This window comes from Nyctereutes procyonoides, unplaced genomic scaffold (genome assembly GCF_905146905.1).
Source record: "Nyctereutes procyonoides isolate TBG_1078 unplaced genomic scaffold, NYPRO_anot_genome, whole genome shotgun sequence".
NCBI lineage: Eukaryota > Metazoa > Chordata > Mammalia > Carnivora > Canidae > Nyctereutes > Nyctereutes procyonoides.
Genome location: NW_026575120.1, coordinates 41733288 through 41754012, shown reverse-complemented (window position 1 = coordinate 41754012; position 20725 = coordinate 41733288). Strand labels below are relative to the sequence as shown.

At 58.6% G+C, this 20725-nt stretch overlaps 1 protein-coding gene across 1 annotated transcript in view; it reads right to left on the bottom strand.

Moving 5' to 3' along the window:
- The window catches only part of ARHGEF10 (Rho guanine nucleotide exchange factor 10), a 78934-nt gene that overhangs the window by 30424 nt on the left and 27785 nt on the right, over positions 1–20725 (bottom strand). Inside the window, 11 exon segments of the mRNA XM_055335438.1 lie at positions 1069–1244; positions 2663–2808; positions 4357–4527; positions 7989–8081; positions 9698–9814; positions 11014–11193; positions 11331–11408; positions 12098–12204; positions 15427–15541; positions 17889–18005; positions 19956–20119. Coding sequence (XP_055191413.1) covers positions 1069–1244; positions 2663–2808; positions 4357–4527; positions 7989–8081; positions 9698–9814; positions 11014–11193; positions 11331–11408; positions 12098–12204; positions 15427–15541; positions 17889–18005; positions 19956–20119 — 1464 coding nt within the window.

Here is a 20725-nt window from a genome sequence, read left to right as displayed (position 1 = left end):
CGCCTCCCCTCCCCGCACCACTCCTCAGGACACCCCCAGCCATGGAAAACCCGTGACACGGTCTATTTTCCTTATTAGCTGAGACTGTGCAGTTCCTGCAAGAAGGACTTAGCGCTCAGTGATCCGGGGGTGTGGGAACTGTGACACCACATGCCCGGGGACGTAGCTTACCAGGCCAGTTACCCAACGGAATGACCGACCGTTAACGTTACACAAACGGCATCAACAGGAGACCCCACAGCAAATCAGACCTGATGCTCACATCAGGCCACGTTCCTGTGATTCCGAACAGACGTGCCTACGCAGCCAGAAAAGTTACAGGGTTTAAAGGCACCTTTTTCTGAGCACGTCAGAGACAAAATAATCTGGAAGGTTGTCCGATATGTTTATAGCATTTATATATTTAACACAAAGGCTCGTTTCATGTATGAAAAGGTTCCCTCCCTGAAAGTCCCCATTCACTGTGTTTTGTGTGCTCCAAACAGAGGCAGAGGCCAGCGAGTGAGCGAAGCTCAGCGGGGCTTTATTTGCATTAAAAAAGGCAGAGGGAAGAAGGAAGTCCTGAATACTGAATACCGGCCAAGTTCAAAATCTGCAGTGCAGAGGCCCTGCTGGTAACAGAAACCCTAAGTGCCACACAGCTGTTGACGCGCTGGCAAAGTATCAGGGCAGCCCCGGCTCATCTCCCTGGACAGGAGCACGGCCCAGCTCCCCCCCTGCACAGGGAGAGACAAGGGGGCTGTGCAGCAGAGCCAAGCCTACAGCAGGTCCACAGGCCCGAGACCCCTGCGGGGTCGGGACACAGGGGCCAGAGCCCCAAGTGCTGAACCAGAAACCACACCCGGACACTGAGGCATCCCCACACGGCAGGGCTTCCCCCTAAACCCAGAGGACGCACAGCAGCAGGGGAAAGCTGCAAGAGGAGGGTGAGCGGGCTCACAGCCGACACAACACAGGCTCCCAAGAGGTGGCCTCCCACAGCCCGGCCACCTCCCTGGCCCTCGGGCACCGCTGCAGCCAAGGAGCCGGCCCCGAGCCGAACAGGCACCTCAGAGCAATGTCACTTACTCGGCTTAGCGTTGGCGACCACTGCCAGGCTCTCGGGCGGGTGCACGGGGGGACACCTGCTTTCTCCAGCACCGTCGTTACTGCCGTACTCGATCACTTCTACGTGTCCAAGAGGAACACTCCACTTCAACAAATACCTCTGGCTCGATAACATTATGGTGCTGCTGTCGGAGGTGCTGAAACAGGGAGAAACCGTTCCTTAGGATTCATCACCTGCGTGAGTCACAGTACTGTCTATCCCTTAGATAATTCAAGTGAGGAAGCTTCGAAATGCTTCGGACTTGCTTGCAAAGTTGCCGTTTGGTCCCATAAAGAGGCCTCCCACTAGGTGAGGGCAGGCACTTCACTGCCTGACCCAGGGCGACGGGAGAGCGTGGACTGCGAGGTCCCAGAAAGCGCTCAGGGTCCCACAGAGGCGGAAGGGAACAGGCCGATGCTCCCTGATGGCTCCCTGGGCAAAGCTGCTCCTGCGTCCTGGCAAATACTGTTAGCAGGGACAACCTCCTGTGCAGTCTCTGACCATTTCTTACCAAAGTTCCTTCTTTACTCTTGGATATAGTAAAACTATTTCAATAAAATTAAATCATGTGGGCAGCCCAGGTAGCTCAGCAGTTTAGCGCCACCTTCAGCCCAGGGCGTGATCCTGGAGACCCGGGATCGAGTCCTGCATCAGGCCCCCTGCATGGAGCCTGCTTCTCCCTCTGCCTGTGTCTCTGCCTCTCTCTGTGTTTCTCATGGATAAATAAAGTCTTTAAAAAAAATTAAATCATGACATTATGCTCCATGATCAAAATACTTATTACGTAACAATGAAAAAAAAATCCCAGGTAATTGATCTCCTTTCCCCATAAAATGGAGCACACACGCATGCACCTAACTGGTTACGTGGAAATGCTAGAGCAGACACATGTGAGACCACCACCAGGCCAGTGCATCAGGGCTCCCAGCGCCTCGAGGTCCTCGGCGTGCCCAGGGACCTCACCCCTCCTTACTACAAGTGATCATCACAGTTTGCTTTCTTTAAGATATAGTTTTTTTTTTCTTTTTCCCCAATCAAAATGTAGAAAGCAATAGCCAAAATGCTGGGCACTGTACTTGAAACTGAAATACTTAAAAAAAAAGAAAAAAGAAACTGAAATACTTGACGTGTTGGGAGCCAGCTGGTACCCAAGCTACCCGACGTGCCCCTCACGTTTCAACTTCCAGCCCGTGTGGGGAGGGGCAGGAGGCACGCTCAGATGCTGAGTAACAAGTGCAAGACTGTGTATTTGATGCATGAGGCGGGCTTTACACCTAGCAACAGAAACCCAGGAACTTGGCCCCAAATTTCTACTGAACCTGCTTGAATCTCAAATCTCCACTCCTGATGTTCTGAGGCTACCAAGGGGCTCTTTTCACATTTCAGCCCGACCAAAGCGGGTCCTCCCTTCACCACCTTCCGGGAGCGTCGCTGAGAGCGCATCAGGGGGAACCAGACTGTCTGTTCCCTTGGTCACAGGATGAGGCGACCAAGCTCTGCACACAGATCGGTGCACCCTGAACGGGGGGTACTAAGGGGACCACCGCTCATGTGGGGTGCGGCACGCACGCTCACCGTGCACTGACCGTGGCGCACATCAACACATCACTGAGCATGAAGACCCGGCGCTCCTTGGTCTTAATGATTTCTCCTCTGTCGTTGTAAACAGTTTCTATCATATCGTCGGACCGCACGAGGTACCGGTTCCCGCTGCTGAGAAGCTGAACATTCAAAGTCACGCTTGACACAGTTCCCGCAACCGAGTTCCCCGAAAGAAGAGAAAGCGTGAGCCAAAGTCTTGCACAACACAGGAGCAGAACGCGTCACGGTTCGGCAGACTTTTCCCTTTACGGAGGATTTGCATACTTCCCATCACACTCCACGTGCACACTACGAAGAATCCCGAAAGTGGCTTTTTTTAAGTAAGTCGTTGTACAGACGGTGTTTGGAATCATCCTCAACAGTGAAGGGAGACTAACCCTCTGTTTGTAAACTTGCCTTCTCCAACTGAGACGCTGATCCAGCAAAGGGGGGCTCCTCTGTTTGCACCTGTCACTCTCCCTCCTCCCCTCGGATGACTTGCCTGAGCACAGACTCCATCCTTACACTGCCTCGCCCGGCCGCACAGTCGTTCTCTTACGTGTGACGCTACGTCAGCCGAGAACGTTCGTGAGCACGATAGCGACTCGGGGGGTTTTGTTTTCCCAATTAAGAAAACGTCTTAGTTTTTTGGGGTACGTCATAATTCTCCTCATGGGGCTGAACACAACACTTGGTTTATAAACCTTTGCAGAGATGCTTTGTGTTAATAAGACAAGACCAATCATAGAGAAGCTAGACTGATTGTGACTATTTGGCCCAAAAGAACATGGGGGAATCCGAAACTCAGGGGGCGTTCTGACTTTAAATCTGCAGCGGCCAAGCTCCTGGCCAACCTACTCCTGACGTGCTCACGGGGGTGACGAGGCTGCGCGCACGGGCACGGAACCGGGAGCGAGCGACGCACACCACTTCCCCGTCGGCCTGCATTGCTCTGTGCCTCACGGGCGTGCAAACACCGCGACCACAGGCAAGCACGATTCTAAACAGCATGACCATCACTGGCTGCGATTCAGCTCATAGAGACCCCACATCAATCACTCAGGAAATCAGGGAGAGCCTGTATTATGGTAAAGTTCTTGTGGCGAGGTCACTGAGGGTCACCATCTGATAGGAGACTACCCTACAGACAGAAAATGGTTTTAGCGACGATAAATAGGATTTGTGATTATCTAAAACAACTTCTATCGATTACCCTCCTCCTGTGGACCAGGGCCGTAAATAAATACGGGGAGGTCTACATAAAATCCACTCGCTGTCGCAAGAAAGACCTGTGATAGAAAGTGGAAACACGGCTCTGCCTAGGAGCTGCTTTCCTGCGGGGATTCCCTCAGTTTCCGTGACAACCACCACTTAAGCCGCACGTGACCTCCTCCGGTGCCATTCTGACCATCTAACACGAGACACCGCGTGGTGGCCGTAAGACTCTGCGACAGGAGCCAGTCTGAACCTCCGTGGGGGTCCCGGCCCGGGCAAGGGTCTCGTGAACCCGGCCCCTTCCCCAGGGACGCGCGCCCCGACCCGCCAGACGTCTCCATCAGCTTCCGAGGCAGGGCCCTGAGCCGCGGCCTCGCTGCAGCTTCCAGAAGATTAGTAGCAAGCGGCGCAAAGAACGGCGGCTTATTAGTGCGAAGCAAGCGGAATCGCAGCACAGAGAAACCTCGGTCAACCTTGTTCAGGTATCTCTCGTTGATGGCTTTGGCGACGTGCTTGATTTCGCAGCGCTGGTCGGCATCTCTCTTCCTCTCGTTCAGCTTCTCTGCTAACGTTTCCAGCTCCGTCAGCGCCATCTGAAGCGGCAGCCGGTCAGGATGGCCTTTGGAGGTGTTCTTCAGCATGTCCTTGGGAGAAACACAGTAGGAGGGGACATGTGACCGCCGGTGTGGGGGTGCAGGCGGCGGCACACACGCGCTCCCAGCCGGCCGCCGCGCCCCCGCTTCTGGGGGAAGATGGACCAGCCCCGGGGAGAGAAGAAGCCAAGTGACTCAGGATTCGGCTAAACACGGAGCAGCTCCTTTTGCAAAAACAAAGTGAACTCACTAAATGGCTTTGCTAATGGAAAAAACTAGCACTTCCCGATAAAGGGCTCCGTGAATGGGAACGGGCTGCACCCCAGGTCTCACAGGGGCCCTGCCCTCCGCACTCTGTCCAGCCTAACGACCAGCCTGTTGCTCCCACCGACACGGAGCCCGCACCCCAGCTTCGCCACGCTCCCGGGTGCACCCCTCCCCCTCCTATGACCGAGGGGCGCAAAGGCATGAGGAGGCTGCAGGGAGGACGCACGGCAGGCAGCGGCAACACAGTCACCCAGACAACGGAGCCATGTGCGTCACTCGGGTGCAGGCTTCCCAGAGCAATATCCAGGGGCACCTGGTGGCTCGGCGGGGAGCTCAGGTCACGATGCTGGGGTCCTGGGACCGAGTCCTGCATCGGGCTCCCTGCTCAGCTTCTCCCTCTCTCTCCGCCGCTCCCCCTCCCATTTCTAATAAAATGTTTAGAAAAAAAAAAAAAGAGCAACAGTGAAGCGACAGTCACAGCGCTGTCCCCTCGCTCGTACAGAGGACGCTCGCTGGCCTTCGGCCACTCGTCTGCTCAAGGGGGCACACGGTCGGGGGCATGCCCGCTCAGACCTAGCCCAGCCCACCGCCATCCCCCCGCGGCTACGCCGGCCCCAGCAGCCTGCAATCCAACAGCACCCTCGTCTTGTAACCTGCTTCTTATCTGAGAAAACAAAACCCTGCGAAACGAGGCAGCGTTTCTGGTCTGAGCGAGTTGCGTGCACCGTGCTACACGCGCATTCCCTCGGAGTCCCTTCAAGTCCTATTGAGGCGAGTAAAGCACCCGACAGCGCATTCCGGCTCCGAGGTCACAGCTGGCGGCTGCCGCCGTTGGCACCATCAGGACACGCACCGCAGCTGCGGAGCCGCGGGCTGGGGCCGCCGCATGCCGGGAGAGCACCCCGGAGCAAGACGGGAAGTCTGCTGCTGCTGCATCCAGGCACCGACCCACGTGCGTCCAACACGGGACAGGAAACGGTCACGGGAAGTGAGACAAAGATTCCTGGAGGACCACGTGTCCGAGAGGCGGGGCTCAGCTTCGCCGGGGCTCAGGGAGGGCTGCAGGGGTCCGAGCCCCAGCGGGGCCCAGAGAGCTGGGCATCAGGGCAGAGAAGGGCAGCGGGGCACCCGACGGGCCCGGGACAGGAGGAGGCAGCAGGCGGTGCCCGGCCACCCGACCCGCATGCGCGGAGCAGGACGCCCGCCCTGGGCCAGCCAAGCCCCGGGCCCCGCCCCACCTCAGGGACAGCTCCCGGGACCACCTCTCCTCGGAGCACCTCTCCGGGGAGCCCGGGACCCTGCGGGGCCCTTGCCCTCCTCTCAGACGTACACACCGCGGACTCCCTACTCCCTGCGCCCAACCGTGCGTTTCCCCACGTGCTCAACCCTCTGCCGCCCCCTCACTGGCCAGGGAACCGCTCGCCCAAATCCCAGAGTTCTCAGGTGAGTCTGCTGGGCCCAGACGGACGGGGCAGGAGGAGGAGGGAGACCCACGGAGTGACTGGCCTCACAGAGCCTGAGGGAACTAGGCAGGGCGGCGACCACAACGCTCATGGAGCATCCTCAGGCCTAAATCCGAGAAACGCCGCCAGGCCCAGGCCCCTGCGGTCGACAGGTACGAGGCGCAGAGCCCGACCTCTGATGGCTCCTTCCGCTTCCCACGGCCCTCCTGCCCTAAGGAATATACCTCGGTGAACACCTGGGTCAAGGGTTTGCTGCGACTTACGGACGATTAACCGAAAGCTGACGAGCTACACTGAAAATCACACCCAACTACAGCTAAGTGAGAACAGAAAACCACCAGGAGCGAGGCGTCTAGGTGCGACGTGGGCAGCCAGGGGTTGCCAGGCACCTACGGGCACGTCGCCAAGCACGGTCTGCGCGAGGGTCTGCACGCGCAGCGCACGGACCGGGAGGCGGTTAGGCCTTTGCCCCTGGTCCCTGCGTCCCCACGTAGCCGAAGAAAAGAGTGTCTAATCGCCTCCCCCACCGTCTTCCTCACCAAACCGCCTGCCTGGAGCCTCCTACATTCAGAGAGTTCAGTAAATACCCAACAACTGGAGCAAAACACATTTTCTGGATATTTTGATTCTAGGGGTAAAAAAACAAAGCAGAACAAACCCAGCTTCTGTTACTGAGACTCTAACGCCTACGCTGGGAACCAGGACCCAATGGGACACGTACACAGGCAACCGGCACCAGAAACAGCCTGTGCGCCTCGGCTCGGAAACAGCCGAGACCAACGGGTAACCGTGGGCGCCTTCCTCTCAGGGTCTCAGAGCTTTGTGGGTCACGAGGTACGTTCCCCACAGACTCGGCTGCTGGCAGCAGCGGCTCAATGCCGAGGGAGACGCCCCTCGTCTGCAGGGAGGGCACCGCGATCTGCGCTGCGACTCCACACTGGGGCCGCGGGAGCAGCAGGCTGGACATCGCAGGAGACCTGTCCCAGGCATGGGCAGGGACCCAGGCTCCAGGGGGACCAGGTGGGCGCAGACGGCGCATCATCCGCACTCAGAGCCGCTGTCGCTGGGAGCCAAACACCCACCACTCTGCGCATCTTTAGTTTTTGACGACGCTGGGGCGGCCATTGAGCCTCCTGCCACGGCGTCCCCGCCCCCTGCACCGTCTGTGCAGCCCCCTCACGACGGGCACACTTTGTCTGAGTCCTAACTCGGGCTCCCGAGCCCACCGACCCACCGACCCGTGCAGCACAGGGCGTGGGTCATTTTCCACCTGATCCTAGAACCAGGCCCTGACCATGGCAGAAGGGGGCGGATACCGCTCTGGCCCTGGGGAGCCAAGCCCCGCCCCACCTGGTGGCTCACGAGCTGGCTAGAGGGGGTCCCGGCTAGTGGGGGTGGTCCCGGCTACTGAGGATCCTTGCTAGAGGGGAGCCGGGTTGGAGGGGATCCAGGCTAGTGGGGGTGCCGGCTACTGGGGGTCGAGGCTAGAAGGGACCCAGGCTAGAAGGGGTCCGGCTAGAAGGGGTCCAGCTAGAGGGGGTCCCAGCAGGGGGGGGTTCCAGCTGGGGGGGGGTCCCGGCTAGTGGGGGACAGACTAGTGGGGGTCCAGGCTAGTGGGGGTCTGAGCTAGTGGGGGGGGGTCCTGGCTAGTGGGAGACAGGCTAGTGGAGGTCCGGCGCCCTCCCCCTGCCCTCCTGGAACTGCTGGGGGAGAACAGGAAGTCGGAGACAGAAGCAGAAGGGACACCGCTGTCCACAGTCACGGGCAGGGGCGTGTCCTTACCTGCAGCAGCAGAATGAACTGCGGGAACCTCTGGATGGGCTTCATCATCAGGCTGTAGAGCGTGACGCGGTCGGGGCTGGACTCCTGGCACTGCTGTGGAGAGAAGCTCGCTTACTCGCACTTGGCCCGTGCTGGCCCCAGCTCCGCCGCCGGGGCCGGGGTCACCCCCGCCCGCAGCCCCGCCCCGTCCTGCACCCCGCACCGCGGGACATGCCCGCCCGAGTCGCCAGGCCTGCAGCCCGTCGTGGCAGGCTCTGCACCAGAATCTTCCGGGTTTTTCGCTGGAGGCTTTCAGAGCCACCTCTGACTGCCAGGCAGGGTTCGTTCGGCCCTTTATGAAGCCATTGCAATCCTCTAGGGACTGAAAAGTGCACTTACTAAAACAGGAAGAGGATCACGGACTCCCAAACAAGAGCAGCCAGGGCCCCTAGAGGAAGCCTGCCCCACGCCCCACGCCAAGTTCTCTGCAGCAGCCGCTGCCAACCTCACCCGGCTCTGCTGTGGGGTCTTGGGGTGAGCAGTGGGGTGTCCCTGGGTCTGAGCCTGTCTGAGCTGGCCCAGGAGCGGCTGTGGCCGAGAACATCCGGCCCGAGGGCCCCTCTCTCATGTGCCAGGGGCAGCCTCATCCCCTGGCCCGCGTCCCTGAGCCGGGGACCCCCACCTGGCTGGACCACCTGCACACCCAGGGTCGGGTCTCTCCAGCCAAGGGAGCTGTGCTGTCGGATGGCAGAGTGAGGGACCGGCCCCAGCACCACGAGGGCAGCCCAGCCTCCCGACGCGATCCCGGGCTGGGCCCTGACGACACACTTGCCCGTCCCCAGGCCTCCTGGTAGGAAGGAGGTCGCCTGCCAGCGGGGGCTGTGGCCGGCTCCCCGGCTGACATCTCGGGTTCGGTCAGCGTCCACAGGACCGTTACAGCCTCCTCCACAGAGGTGAACGTGTGAGTCGCCTGCACTGCCTTCCTCCAGGAGCCGTGCTGCTGCGGCACGGAACGGCCGCGGAGCACCGAGGCCCCCACCGCCGGGGGCCGACTAACGGGGGAGGGACAGCCGGCGAGACTCCCGCCCGAGTCCGCTCGCTGCAGGGAGCAGGAGCTTTGGGAATTCAGCTCAGGTAACACGCATGAACCTTGGCTCAAGGTTCACGATTGGAGCTGAGGTCTCGTGCAAACGAGGTCCAGGTAGGTGGCTGGTCACGGTGAGGGGCCGTGGGCTGAAGACCCCAGCTCAGCAACAGCCCTCGGCAGACGCTCCCCATCGCCCAAGTCCGACACACCTCCCCTTGCTGTGCACCTGACACCAGCCCAGGGACCAAGCCCCCGGCCCAGGGAGAGGCCCATTTACTGCTCTGACTCGTAGGGGGCGAAGACTCCACCCCAATCCCAAACTCTGTCTGCTGCCCCTAACGTCATGCTGACAGACAGGAAGCCAAAGCAGCTTCCTTTGGGGCCAGACCTTACCTTTCCATCTGTCCATCCACCTACACTCTTCCAAGGATGCACAAAACATAGCTTATTTCCAAAAAATGACGCCACCGCTGCAGACTCATCTCTATTTCTAGCACTGACCCAACATTGGTCAAAATCTTTATGATAAATAACGTTACATGTCTAGAGACAGAGTGTGGTGAGAATTTCACTGAGAAGCGTTTTGACGTGGAACCTGTCACCGGAGGGTGTGGGAACCCAGAAGGAAAACACAAGTGCTTACCTTTAAGAACTCGAGAAAAGCAGGCTTGGTAGCACACGTCTTCTTGAGGATGGCCACGGCGGTGCTGAAGTTATTCACGTACTCGCTGTAGGCGTCCAGCACCATGGATTTGGAAAACTGGAACGTCGGAGCAAATGGAGAACTATCAGCAGCGCCTGAGCCCCGGGGCTCCCTGCACCCGGCTGCGACAGAAGATCTGAAAACTGCCCCAAAGACCACCCCTCGGCCCCTGGGAGGTTTCCACAGGACCCACTTCGTTACAAACGTGTGTGATTTTTTTTTTCTTTTTTCAGCCCATGGGTTAGGCACTGTTTACGCAGCTGCACGACCTAACTCTGCGGCCTCGACGCGGACGCGCTGCCGGCATTGCCATTCAGGCCGCTGGCGGTCTGGCCCTCAGCTAAGCAGTGGCCCTGACCACAGACGACCAGAGAGGAGGGTGTCCCAGGAGAGGGACCCTGACCCTGAGGAGGAGAGGAGGGTGTCCCAGGACCCTGACCCGCGGGCACGGAGCCTCCCCTGGGGCCCCAGGGCATCCAGAGACCGATCCTCTCCCGCCACGTCAGCCTGCTGCCCGGGGTTCCTAACACCAAGGGCCTCCCTCTGACACTCTCCTAAGACCCCACACATTCTCAAGATAAACAGTCCTATCTGTAAGCAGGTGCCTCATGTGACTGTCACGGAAAAAATGCTTTTACCTAAACTTGATGTTTTTAAAATTTTTTCCTTTAAAAGAAACGTCCCCAGGGTAAATATTTCAAGACAAAGTAAATGTAGACACCAAATGCATAACAATAGCCAGGAAACATCACAGCAGAGGAAACATCCACGGCTTCCTCCTCTGTTTTTCATAAGGACCCCGAACGGGATCACGCAAGTACTTTAGTAAGAACTCCCGTTCTCGTTCCCGTGCAGGGCGGCCTGTCACGTCCACGCACGCCGGAGGCTCCCCCGCCAGGAAAGGTTAACACAGTCGTGCTTCCCTCCCACGCGCGTGGGCAGAGACCTGACCCCGGGGGCACACGGGCCAGGGCGGCACACTGCTTGCAGGGCCCCGGCTTGGCCACAGAAGGCCCGCTCCACTGCCTGGGGACGCTCCGGGGACACTGGCAGCCCTGCCGCCGGCCTCGGGCGGTGCCTCCGGTGCTCTAGAGCACGTGCCCCTGAGCAGGGCACCGTGGCCTCCGAGGGCCCCGGACGGACCCGGCCCGCTGACCGGGACGCCTGGCGGGAGACCTCCTCCGCCCACCCACAAGGACAGCAAACGGCACAGGGCACAGGCAAGCTCCGCAGGGCGGGGGCGCGCCGGCAATCACCGAAGCCACAAAGACGTCCCCGATGGTCTCCACCGAGTCCCACTCGGCCACGCGGCTGGCCAGCGCGATCTGGAACATGCCGTGGCACTGCAGCAGCTCCTTCACTCGGAAGAACACCATCTTTAGCTTCCTCTCGCTCAGGATCTTTGGCTCCATCTCCGACAGCGGCTTCTCGTATTGCTGATAAAGACACGCGTGAAAACACACAGACCCGGCGCTCAGCGTCTCCGGGGAGGCTGTCCGCGGTCGGTCTGTGCGGGAACACGCACGTAGGCGAAAGGCCAGGGCGACCTGGGTCCGCCCCGCGACACGCGTACCTCCAGAATCCGCTTAAGAGCATCCACGTAGTTCTTCTCGCTGTCGACCACCGAGCCCAGGATGTATCTTCTCACGACCTGTTGATCGGAAAACACACTGCAGCCACTGGGCAGGGGACGGGGGGACGGTGCTCGCTGCTGATAAACTGGCTCTTTTGGTGCTTTGTCTCCAAAACCACAGGTGGGGGAACCTCCGCAGGCCTCCAAGGTACTTCAAGTGGCCTATTAGCTAAGGTGACAGATGCAAGGCTTGTACAAGCCCGCTGCCGCAGCGACGAACACCATAAACCTCACAGGGAAAGCCGTGAGGACAGCAGCGTGCGGAGGTGTGGGGCAGCTCGCGTTTGGGTGAAGGGTAAGGATGCGGCTCCAGCCGACTCCGCGCTAGCAGCGACATGTATGACGAGGACAGGATTCTGACGTCGCACAAGAAAACACCCTCGAAAGGTGGGAGAGTTGATTATTTATTTTGGCCCAGAGCTTTTAGCCAAAGACCCAGGCAGGAGGCAGAGGCCAGTGGGCAAAGTGAGGCTGCTCAGGCCACAGACACGCATGTGCATCCCTGGGACGCGCCGGGCATGGCGCTGGGCACCGCCGTCGGGCCTGCGGAGTCTGGGCCGTGACGGCCGCCAGGACGCGGACACGAGCGCAGGATCCCGGTCAGGCTGCCTCTAGGACCCCCTCCTCGCAGGCCACCACCCTGCCCTGAGCTCAGGCGGCTGCTGGGCTGAGGGGCAGGGGCTGAGCCCGGAGACGCCGCCTCCTACCTGCTGCTGAGACAGGCCCTCAGGCATCGGCGTCAGGATGGCTTCCGGATGCTTGCACTCAACGTCAATGAACAAATTCTGCTCCTCTTCAAGACAGGATCTGTGGTCTTAAAAAGAGTCAGAAGGCATGAATTTCACATTGACGTGATATATTCATTTTTTTTTGACGCGATATAGTCCTAATGGTACAGTGTGATAATAAAAAAAGAAAAAGAGCAGTCAAATCAATGCTCCGGGCAGACACTTCAATCTTCTGCGTGTGCTTTCCACCTGGCAGTGATGAAACTGCCATTTTAGCAAACACAAGAAAATATCCTTTCCACTAGGGGAACACGGGGTCCACCTAGATTTGGAATTTTCAATACTTTGAAGTCAAATTTCGTACAGCAGAGGTGCCACCTGAAGAGCTGGCTGGTGTTCAGAAATAAACACTTCAATGCTTAACGTCGAACGGCTCGATACTTGCGAGCATGGGGTCATGTGGGTTTTTTACCTTTGAGTTTTCACTATTGGCTTGAACTCTTCTATTACAAGAAGTCTAAGTTACTTTAAAAAAAATAGATTGCTATCAAACAAGGTTAAGTTTTTAACCTAGAAGAACAGATAAATAAATCTCCAAAATACTGCGTTCAGAAGCAAAGAAGGGAAGCTAAGACCCACCCTCAGTAATCCACCAAATACTCGGTGGATTTCCTGACTTTCCGTTGGCCTTTCTCACTGGGAAAGCACAGCCTCCATCAAATCAAAACATTTAGACCCAAACTAAAATCACTTTCAAAAACTGGGCTGTAGCTAAATAGAGAATTCACAAAATGGCTGGAAAACTGGAAAGCAGAGGAATTCTTAGGTAGTAAGAGCCAGAGATGACCAAATCCAAATACCCAGAACCCGGCTGCACAAAAAAGTCCCTGAGGAGCATTGAAAACCCGGCCAGTGTCTACACGGCCCTGAGACGGGCCCAGGCCCCGAGCGCCCAGCACACCTCCTGCCGGGGGCCGGGACCATGGGAGCCCCGCTTGGCACCCACGAGGCAGAAGGGGCAGCCCCGTGGAGGATGGTCCCTGCTTTCGCACAGAGCTACACGTCCTCTTGCCCTAAGACCCAGCGACCACGCTCCTTCGTGTTTACCCAAATCAGCTGCTGCCTTCTGCCCCGTGAAAGCTGAACAGATGCGACCACATTCATCCATCGCGGCCAAAGCCTGAGGTGACCAACGCGCCCCTCGGTAGGCGATGGGCACAAGCCACAGTCTGTGCACACGCGGGACAGACGCTGGACATAGAGCCTTCAAGCCGTGAATGGACGGGGGAGCCTGGACCACACGTCCCTAGGGGAAGAGGCCAGCGTGACGAGTGTGCGCTCCTGATGATGCCCACCCCGACCAGTCCGGGCCGGCGACGCCCGCAGAGACGGCACAGAGATGAGAGGCCGCCGGGCTGTGGTGGCGGGTGGGCCGTGCAGGCGGCGGCGGGGGCACAGGGCATAAAGCCACGCTGGGGGCAGCTCTACTGCCTGTCCCTGGGCTTGTCCCCAAGCCTGCAGCCCGCACCACCCTGACACCTAAGGGGTCCGCGTACACCAGGAATCTGGGTGATGAGGACGCGTCTATGCCGCTTCATCAGTTCTAACAAAGGTACCAACTGGTTGGGCGGGGGGGGCAGCTGGGGGGGGTGCTGGGGGGAGGCTGGTGGAGGATGGTGCAGGGGCTGGTGGGGGAGCTGCAGCGAGAGGGAGCTGGCATTGGGGGGAGGTTGTGACAGCAGCGGACAGGGTATACATGGAAAATCTCTGCACTGTTTTTGCAGTTTTGCTGTGAATTTAAAATTGATCTCAAATAATAAAGTCTTAAAAAGAAATAGAAACAGACCTTCTAGTAAGCAGAGCCACCTCGGGCTTCACTGGTCCCAGGGCTGCGGGACCTCGGCACGTGGGATTTCTTAAAAGCTCCCACTTGATGCACGAGGACAGCCAAGGTGCAGAACCACTAACTCAGCCCATCCTGCCCGGCACGGACCCACCGATCCTGGTTCAGGGTCTGTCTGGGGCGGGGCCTCAGCCAGCCCTTCTGACCACCGGGACCACCTGGACCACCACGGCCCAAATCCCAAGCTCGGCACCTCTCGGACCCTGCCTGTGCTCTGCAGGTGTTGATCCTGGGGGCACCCGGCAGGCGCTCTGTACCTCGTCAGGCACACACCCCGTCAGAACCCCCAGCCCAGCCGTCTCCTCTCCAAGTGACCCGCTGGGGCTGCACCCACCCTTCCTGCGTCCTGTTTTGAGACGCTAAGACTTCACTGGGACGCAAATTCATACCAGAATCTAGTTCATTTTAACGCCAACAGCACAGTCTCACGAGGCTGCTCCTCGGGGAGGCACGTTTCACGGTGCTTTCCAGGCACACATGCAAACAATAAAGTCGTGTTTAAGGGGATCCAGCAGCATCTGGGTGCCACCCCGGGAGAGGGGGCTCAGCCACCATGTGAGTAACCAGCATTTTCTCAGACGTCGGCCAGTCCTTGGCCCGCAGCGTGCTGTCCACGTGGAGCACACCAGACTCCACCGCTCTCTCAGACGGACAGAAGGCGCGGGCCCCGGCACCCCGGCCAGGGTCTTGGAAAGCCTGAAACTCTCGGAATCATCCCAGATCCTTCCTCACTAGCACAAGGGTTCCTAAACCCCCTGCTTAGAACAAGACCTCCTGAGCTCGTGTCCTTGTGGGAAATACTCATACGAGGATGGACACTCTGAATGGATCACCAGTTATGCATCATAAGAATAAATTTGCAGGGCGCCTGGGTGGCTCAGTCGGGTACACGTCTGCCTTCAGCTCAGGTCTGGATCCCGGAGTCATGGGAGCAAGCCCCATGTCGGGGAGTCTCCGTCTCCCTGCCCCCCTTGCTCGTGCTCTTTCTTTCTCAAATGAATAAATAAAATCTTTTTTTTTTTTTTTTTTTTTTTTAAGGACTAGACTTGCTGAGAATCCAGAGTGACTGGGGTCCCGGGATACGCAATGGGATTTCGGGAGGGAGCACAGAGAGCGCAGCCGCCAGGGCCCACGTGCCGAGGGGAGACATCAGAAGAGGAGTGACGTCTCCCACCCACAAGAACCCGTCACTTTCCAGTGCCTGGTGTGCGTGTGCCCCGAGCCCCTGCACAGACCCGTGCGCGCCCTCAGCTGAGAGCACACCGCGCCCCACGTGGCAGGGGAGACCCAGGCGGCCTGGCGACAAGCACGGTGCTGGGGGCGTGCGAGGTACCCGCGGCCACACTCGGCACCGCCCACACGCTGCAAGGCAGAGGGGAGCTCGGGTGCAAGCCGGGCCACACACCTGCAGCCATGAAGGACCTGGTCCGAATGAGAGAGCGGCCTCTCTTGACGGCAGCCTTGGTCTTCTCTAGCCCGTCCTTGGTGCCCTCCTTGGCGGCCTTCATGAGCTTCTGCATCTGCACAAAGACAGGGAAACGTGAGAAGTTGCACCGTCGATAAAAACCCACTTTCCGCATTTATTTTATTTTAAAAGAATACTGTCAAGTAGCTTGGTCTTAACGTCCCCGGAAATTGGCTCTGTGGTCTGGGGGAGCTTGCTCGCTTGTTGTGTGTACACGTGTGTGGCTCGGGCCACGTTCTGTTTGTTGAATAAAGAAAGAAAGAAGAGCGAACTTTAACGAGATCCCTTCCTTGACCTGGGGGGACGGTCCCCAGCTGCGTGTGAACGTCAGTGTCCATCTTGCTGTGGCGGCTCAGACACAGAGAGCTCTGTAGACGTCAGAGGCAGAGGAAGGGAACGTGCACGTCACAGGGCACAGGGCGGCCCAGGCCACAGGGCGGGCGCAGGGAGGGGCAGGTGGAGCCGCCGCCAGGGGCCATCCCAGGGCCACAGACGGAAGGAGCCCACCTCCCGAGGGAGCGCAGCGTCGGGCCCTGGCTCCCTGAGCCCAGAGTCCCGGGGACACGCACTGGCCGTCGGTGCCCAGAGCTCCAACGACCCCCTGGGCATCTTACCTTCCTCGTTCTTTAAAATTCTACGGTCTGAGGTCCTGGCCGTCAGGCCCCCAGTGATTCTTTCTGAGAAACCCCAAGTGGCTTCCAGACACACCAGAGGGCATCCACGCTGCCTGCCGCCCCGGTCCTCCCGACACAGGACGGATTCGATCCTGCTGGCTGTCTCATCTCCACCTCCCTGCCGCTGTGTCTCGGGGCTGGGGCATCAGGGCCACCGCCCAGTGGCTCCCTAGGGACGCGTCGAGGTCAGACATGCACTGCGGCCCCGGCTGTTCCTGCTCCTCCTCTATTCCCCTGAGCCTCGACCGGCTGCCCCCCAACCCCGTGCCCGCTCGCTAGCTGGGACCCTGCCAGCTGCACGTGCCCCACTCCCGAGCCCCGTGTCCTCCCTCCCCATCTCAAGGACGCGCCATCTCCCCAGCCGTGCTGGGCCTGCACCCTGTCCCCTCGCCCAGGGCTCGTCCGTCTGCAAGGTGCCTCCGCTTCGTCTCCTGACCCACACAGCCTCCCAGATCCCACCCTTCCTTACCCCGTGCCGGCCCGCTGAGCCAAGCCCCGGCCAGGGTCCCTCGAGTGAGACGCAGAGGACTGTGAACAGAAGGCAGCCTGCAGGGTGGCAGCGTGCCCCGTCCTCGAGCAGTGGCAGAGGCGCAGGGTGTGGGGAGCTATGGTGCCACCCCAGGTCACGCGCAGCCAGGAGACAGCCAGGCCCCCGCCCCTTCCTAACGTCCGCTTCTTACTGGATGGAGGGGTCTGCTTGGCCTGGCCCTGGCTACTTGCCCCATCTTGCTGCTCCCTGCGGCCCAACGCGGGCGGCTCGCCCTGCCTCTCCCTGCTGCCTGCAAACTCCTGCCCCGAGCTGGCCTCCGTCACACGTCCCCCATGACCAACGACCGAGCTCACGCTTCTCGGGAGAATCGCGCCAGGCCCCAGACCGTGTGGCCTGTGCCTTAGACGCTGCACAGGAACCAGCCGGAGGCTGACCTGAGTGACGGGACCCCAGGGCTTCGCTCCTGCCGGGGGAGCCCGAGGCACAAACACTCGGGACTTGAGCAGGTGACTATGACGAAGACCTTTCTAAGTGAACATCTATTTCAGCTAGACGCCACTTAACACATACACACAGAATCACAAAACGTGGGAAGGACAGACAACCTCGTGGACGTGAACACTACTTGACAGTGCCCTTTTAAAACACACCCCCAAGGCCTGGCCGCCTCCACCTGCACACCTAGCGGCTCTCGAACGTGCTGGTCTCGGGAGCCCTTTACGCTCCTAAAAATACCAAGGGCCCCATGAGCTCTGTTTATCTGGCTCTCGCTGGCCCACATTTACTGGATAAAGAGTTAAAACTGAAAACGGTAATCAAGCTTTTATGAATATTCATGTAAAAATAATAACGAAGCTATTCCATGTTATCCAAGTAGCACATCCATGGAAAGTTCCTGCGTTTCCCAAACAGCAAGAGGGGTGCTGCCGTCGTGCACGCGTGGAACGTGCTTCGGGCCGAGACACAGCAGATCCCGCCCCGGGGGCTGTGGCGTCACACACGCCGCGGGGCCCCGGAGCAGGCCCGTCCCGGGTAAGAGGAGGAGCCAGGGAAGCAGTGTCTCAGATTTCACAGGAACCCGCAACGTGGGCCGTGGTGCCACCAGGACGCCCAAGAGCACACTGAGAACCACCGTTCAGACGTAAAGGCCGCCTTGGTCGCCCTGGCGCTTCACTCCAAAGCACGGCCTACGTCTGAATGAGCGTTTTCAGTGCTGGTCAGAAAAGGGACCACACTACCTTCGGTTCATGCCTCTGCTTTAGCTGCTGAGTCTCTGAGGCTCCCACCACGTCTGCCACCAAAGCTCTCATCTTTTTCTCATAGTGCTCCTTGAAACGGGTTAGGTCATGGGAAAGCTACAGCATAAAGAGACACAATCTTTTCACAAAGACGCTCCTTTCAGTACTTTGCGACAATCTGACGTTGAGAGGACGCGGCGGCGGTGGCGGCGGCGGGGCCCCGCGCATCACGGGGAGCCCCCAGTTCTGGCCCAACTCCTGAGAGATAAAAACGAGGAAGTCAAACACGTGGAGCAAGGAGGCAGCTTCGGATGAGCCAGACGGGGGACTTTTCCGTGCCAGACGGGCAAATGCAGAAACGAAACGACCCGGGATGTCATTCACACGCGTTCTGAGGATGTTAAAAGGACCAAACGGGTAAATAAAATGTGTATGAAAGTATCCTCTTGTGGCGGCACCAAGGCAGGAGACACCCGAGGTCAAGGCCGCCCTCCAGACAGGGAGTCGCCATGGGAACAGGGGCTCAAGTCCCCAAGCCAAGGGAACGGGCGGTCACCTGTCACACTGACGGGAGGGGAGATGCAGGTCCAACACCTTCCATGTGACACACACGGCTCGGACCTGGGAACCCAGTCCTCATGCTTCTCTAGCGTGTTTCCCACATCAACCCAGGCAAAGACACTCTAAGCAAATTTCGATTAAAAATAAAAAGGACTCTCCTTGAGTTGACCTGTCAACAGGCGACCAGTAAGCCGGCTCAACACTGTGACTTGCACCAGCATGCCCGGTCCCTCCATGGCCCTTCCGGCTTGCTGGCCCTGCTCTCAGCTGCCCCAGGGGCGGCCGGGCCGGGGCGAGGGAGCGACGAGGATGCCCATGTGATCACCCGGCTCCCAAGCCACCCTGTGGGCCATTCCCCACTGGGGGGCGGCCTCTCACTCGGCATTTCAGGGGGGCTGTCCAGGAAAGGGGGTCCCTTCGGAGGGTGAGGAGGGCAGTGTCTGTCCAGTAAGCGCGTGACTGGCTCGTCAGGGGGCACCCAACACCCAACACCCAACCCACCGCCGGAAGGAAACTGAAGAGTGTTTTCCCCACTCTTCCGAGGGGCCTGTGCACAGCTCTCCCGGGGGGCGGGAGGGGGGGGGCGGGGAGTGAATCCCAGGGCGGCTTCCCTCACTAGCCTGGGCTGTGCTGCCCGCTGCCAGAGGGCGTGCAATGACGTGAGGGGCTCGGGTGACCCACACAAAGCCGTAGGTTCTTCCTGAGTCTCGTGAAGCCCTTTCACAGACTAGGAGAACACTAGGTGACCTGTAACCACATGCAAGCCGGGTGCACACAGGGGCCCCGCCCCACCCACTGCGCTGCCTCCTGGGTGCAGGCGTCACCCACACAGTCACAGAGGCCGGGCATCGATGCCGTCACAGTCTGCACCCACAGGGTCACACAGCAGCCTCCGTGCCTGTGGCCTGCCACTCAGCCCCACACAGAAAACACATCTGTGAACACGAGTGCGGATCACCCCTTTCACCGACAGCCAGAGCCCAGCAGCCGAGAGCAAAGGCACAGCCACTCACCACTGAAAACCACGAGTCTCCGCCAGAGGATCTGCCTCAATGCAAGTGCTCCCAGGCCCGCATCCGCCCAACTCCAGGAGTCACGCTCCTGATGTCTGAAGTTCCTCCTCAGACCTCCATCTCATGAGGCCGGCACACGCATGCGCACACACCCCCCGGGGCTCTGTCCTTCACCATCATCCGTGTCTCAGAGGCCTGACTCCGACCGCTCAGGGCGCACGGACCCCGTGACGGTGCACAGACAGCAGGACGTGTACGCAGCACAACGCAGAGGACGGCTACTTAGGGCCTTCTCAGTGGGTCTGTTTATAAAAACTCCCCGCGATGATTATACACACAATGTAAAATCAGGGACCCTTCCCTACCACTTAGCCTTCCTCATACCACACAGCGACATCCTAAAAACACTTAGATATTACGGAACGCAAATTTTATTGTCCGGTTTGCGTGTTAACGTGAGATGCTCTGTCTCTCACACACACTGAACACATACTTGCTTTTTGTGGTTGCTGCGCAGGAAGGACCTGGGGACCCCATTCTTGCACTCCGAGTCACTCTGCTCCTCGTAACTTTCGAATTCACTCGAGCTCCATCCGTATTCCAAGGAGCTGTTTCCACCTTCCTCTCCATTCTCCACGTCGTCATAAATCATTTCATCTGAGGGCAAAAATGCCAAAATGAAATATCACCGGGTCGGGGGTCGGGGGCGGCGATGTGCAGGGTTGGACCAAGTGCTCAGGAGCCCCCATCCCAGCATCTCCTGAGGGCCGCTGGTCTATAAGAATCTACCAGAATTATGCCAAACAACTTATCAGCCATATGAAGATAAATGTACGGAATACAGGCAGAGTAGACAAGGAGGCGACGGGCGTATCAATGATAGAAATAACCAAATATGAACACACGTGAAGCTCATGGGAAACAACTGAATTTTGCCTTTGTGCTAATAATGGTGTAATAAGTCTTATAACCTATTACTGCTTTTAAAATGTCGTAATCACATCAGTCATTCCAGAATCAGTGAAGAACACATGTCTATGCCACCAAATACAAGAACAAGGGAGCTTGGGTTGAAAAGTTGCAAAGGCTTTGATTCCCCCATCGTTTACTTCGTAATCTGTATTCTGCAAAAGTGAATTCACCGAGCCGAGCCGCCTTACGGGCACTCCCACGGCAAGGACATTCACCACCAAATAATTAATCTTTCTAGTAGATACAAAGGCCACAGATCCACAGCAAGTAACTGTGATATGCCTTGACCAA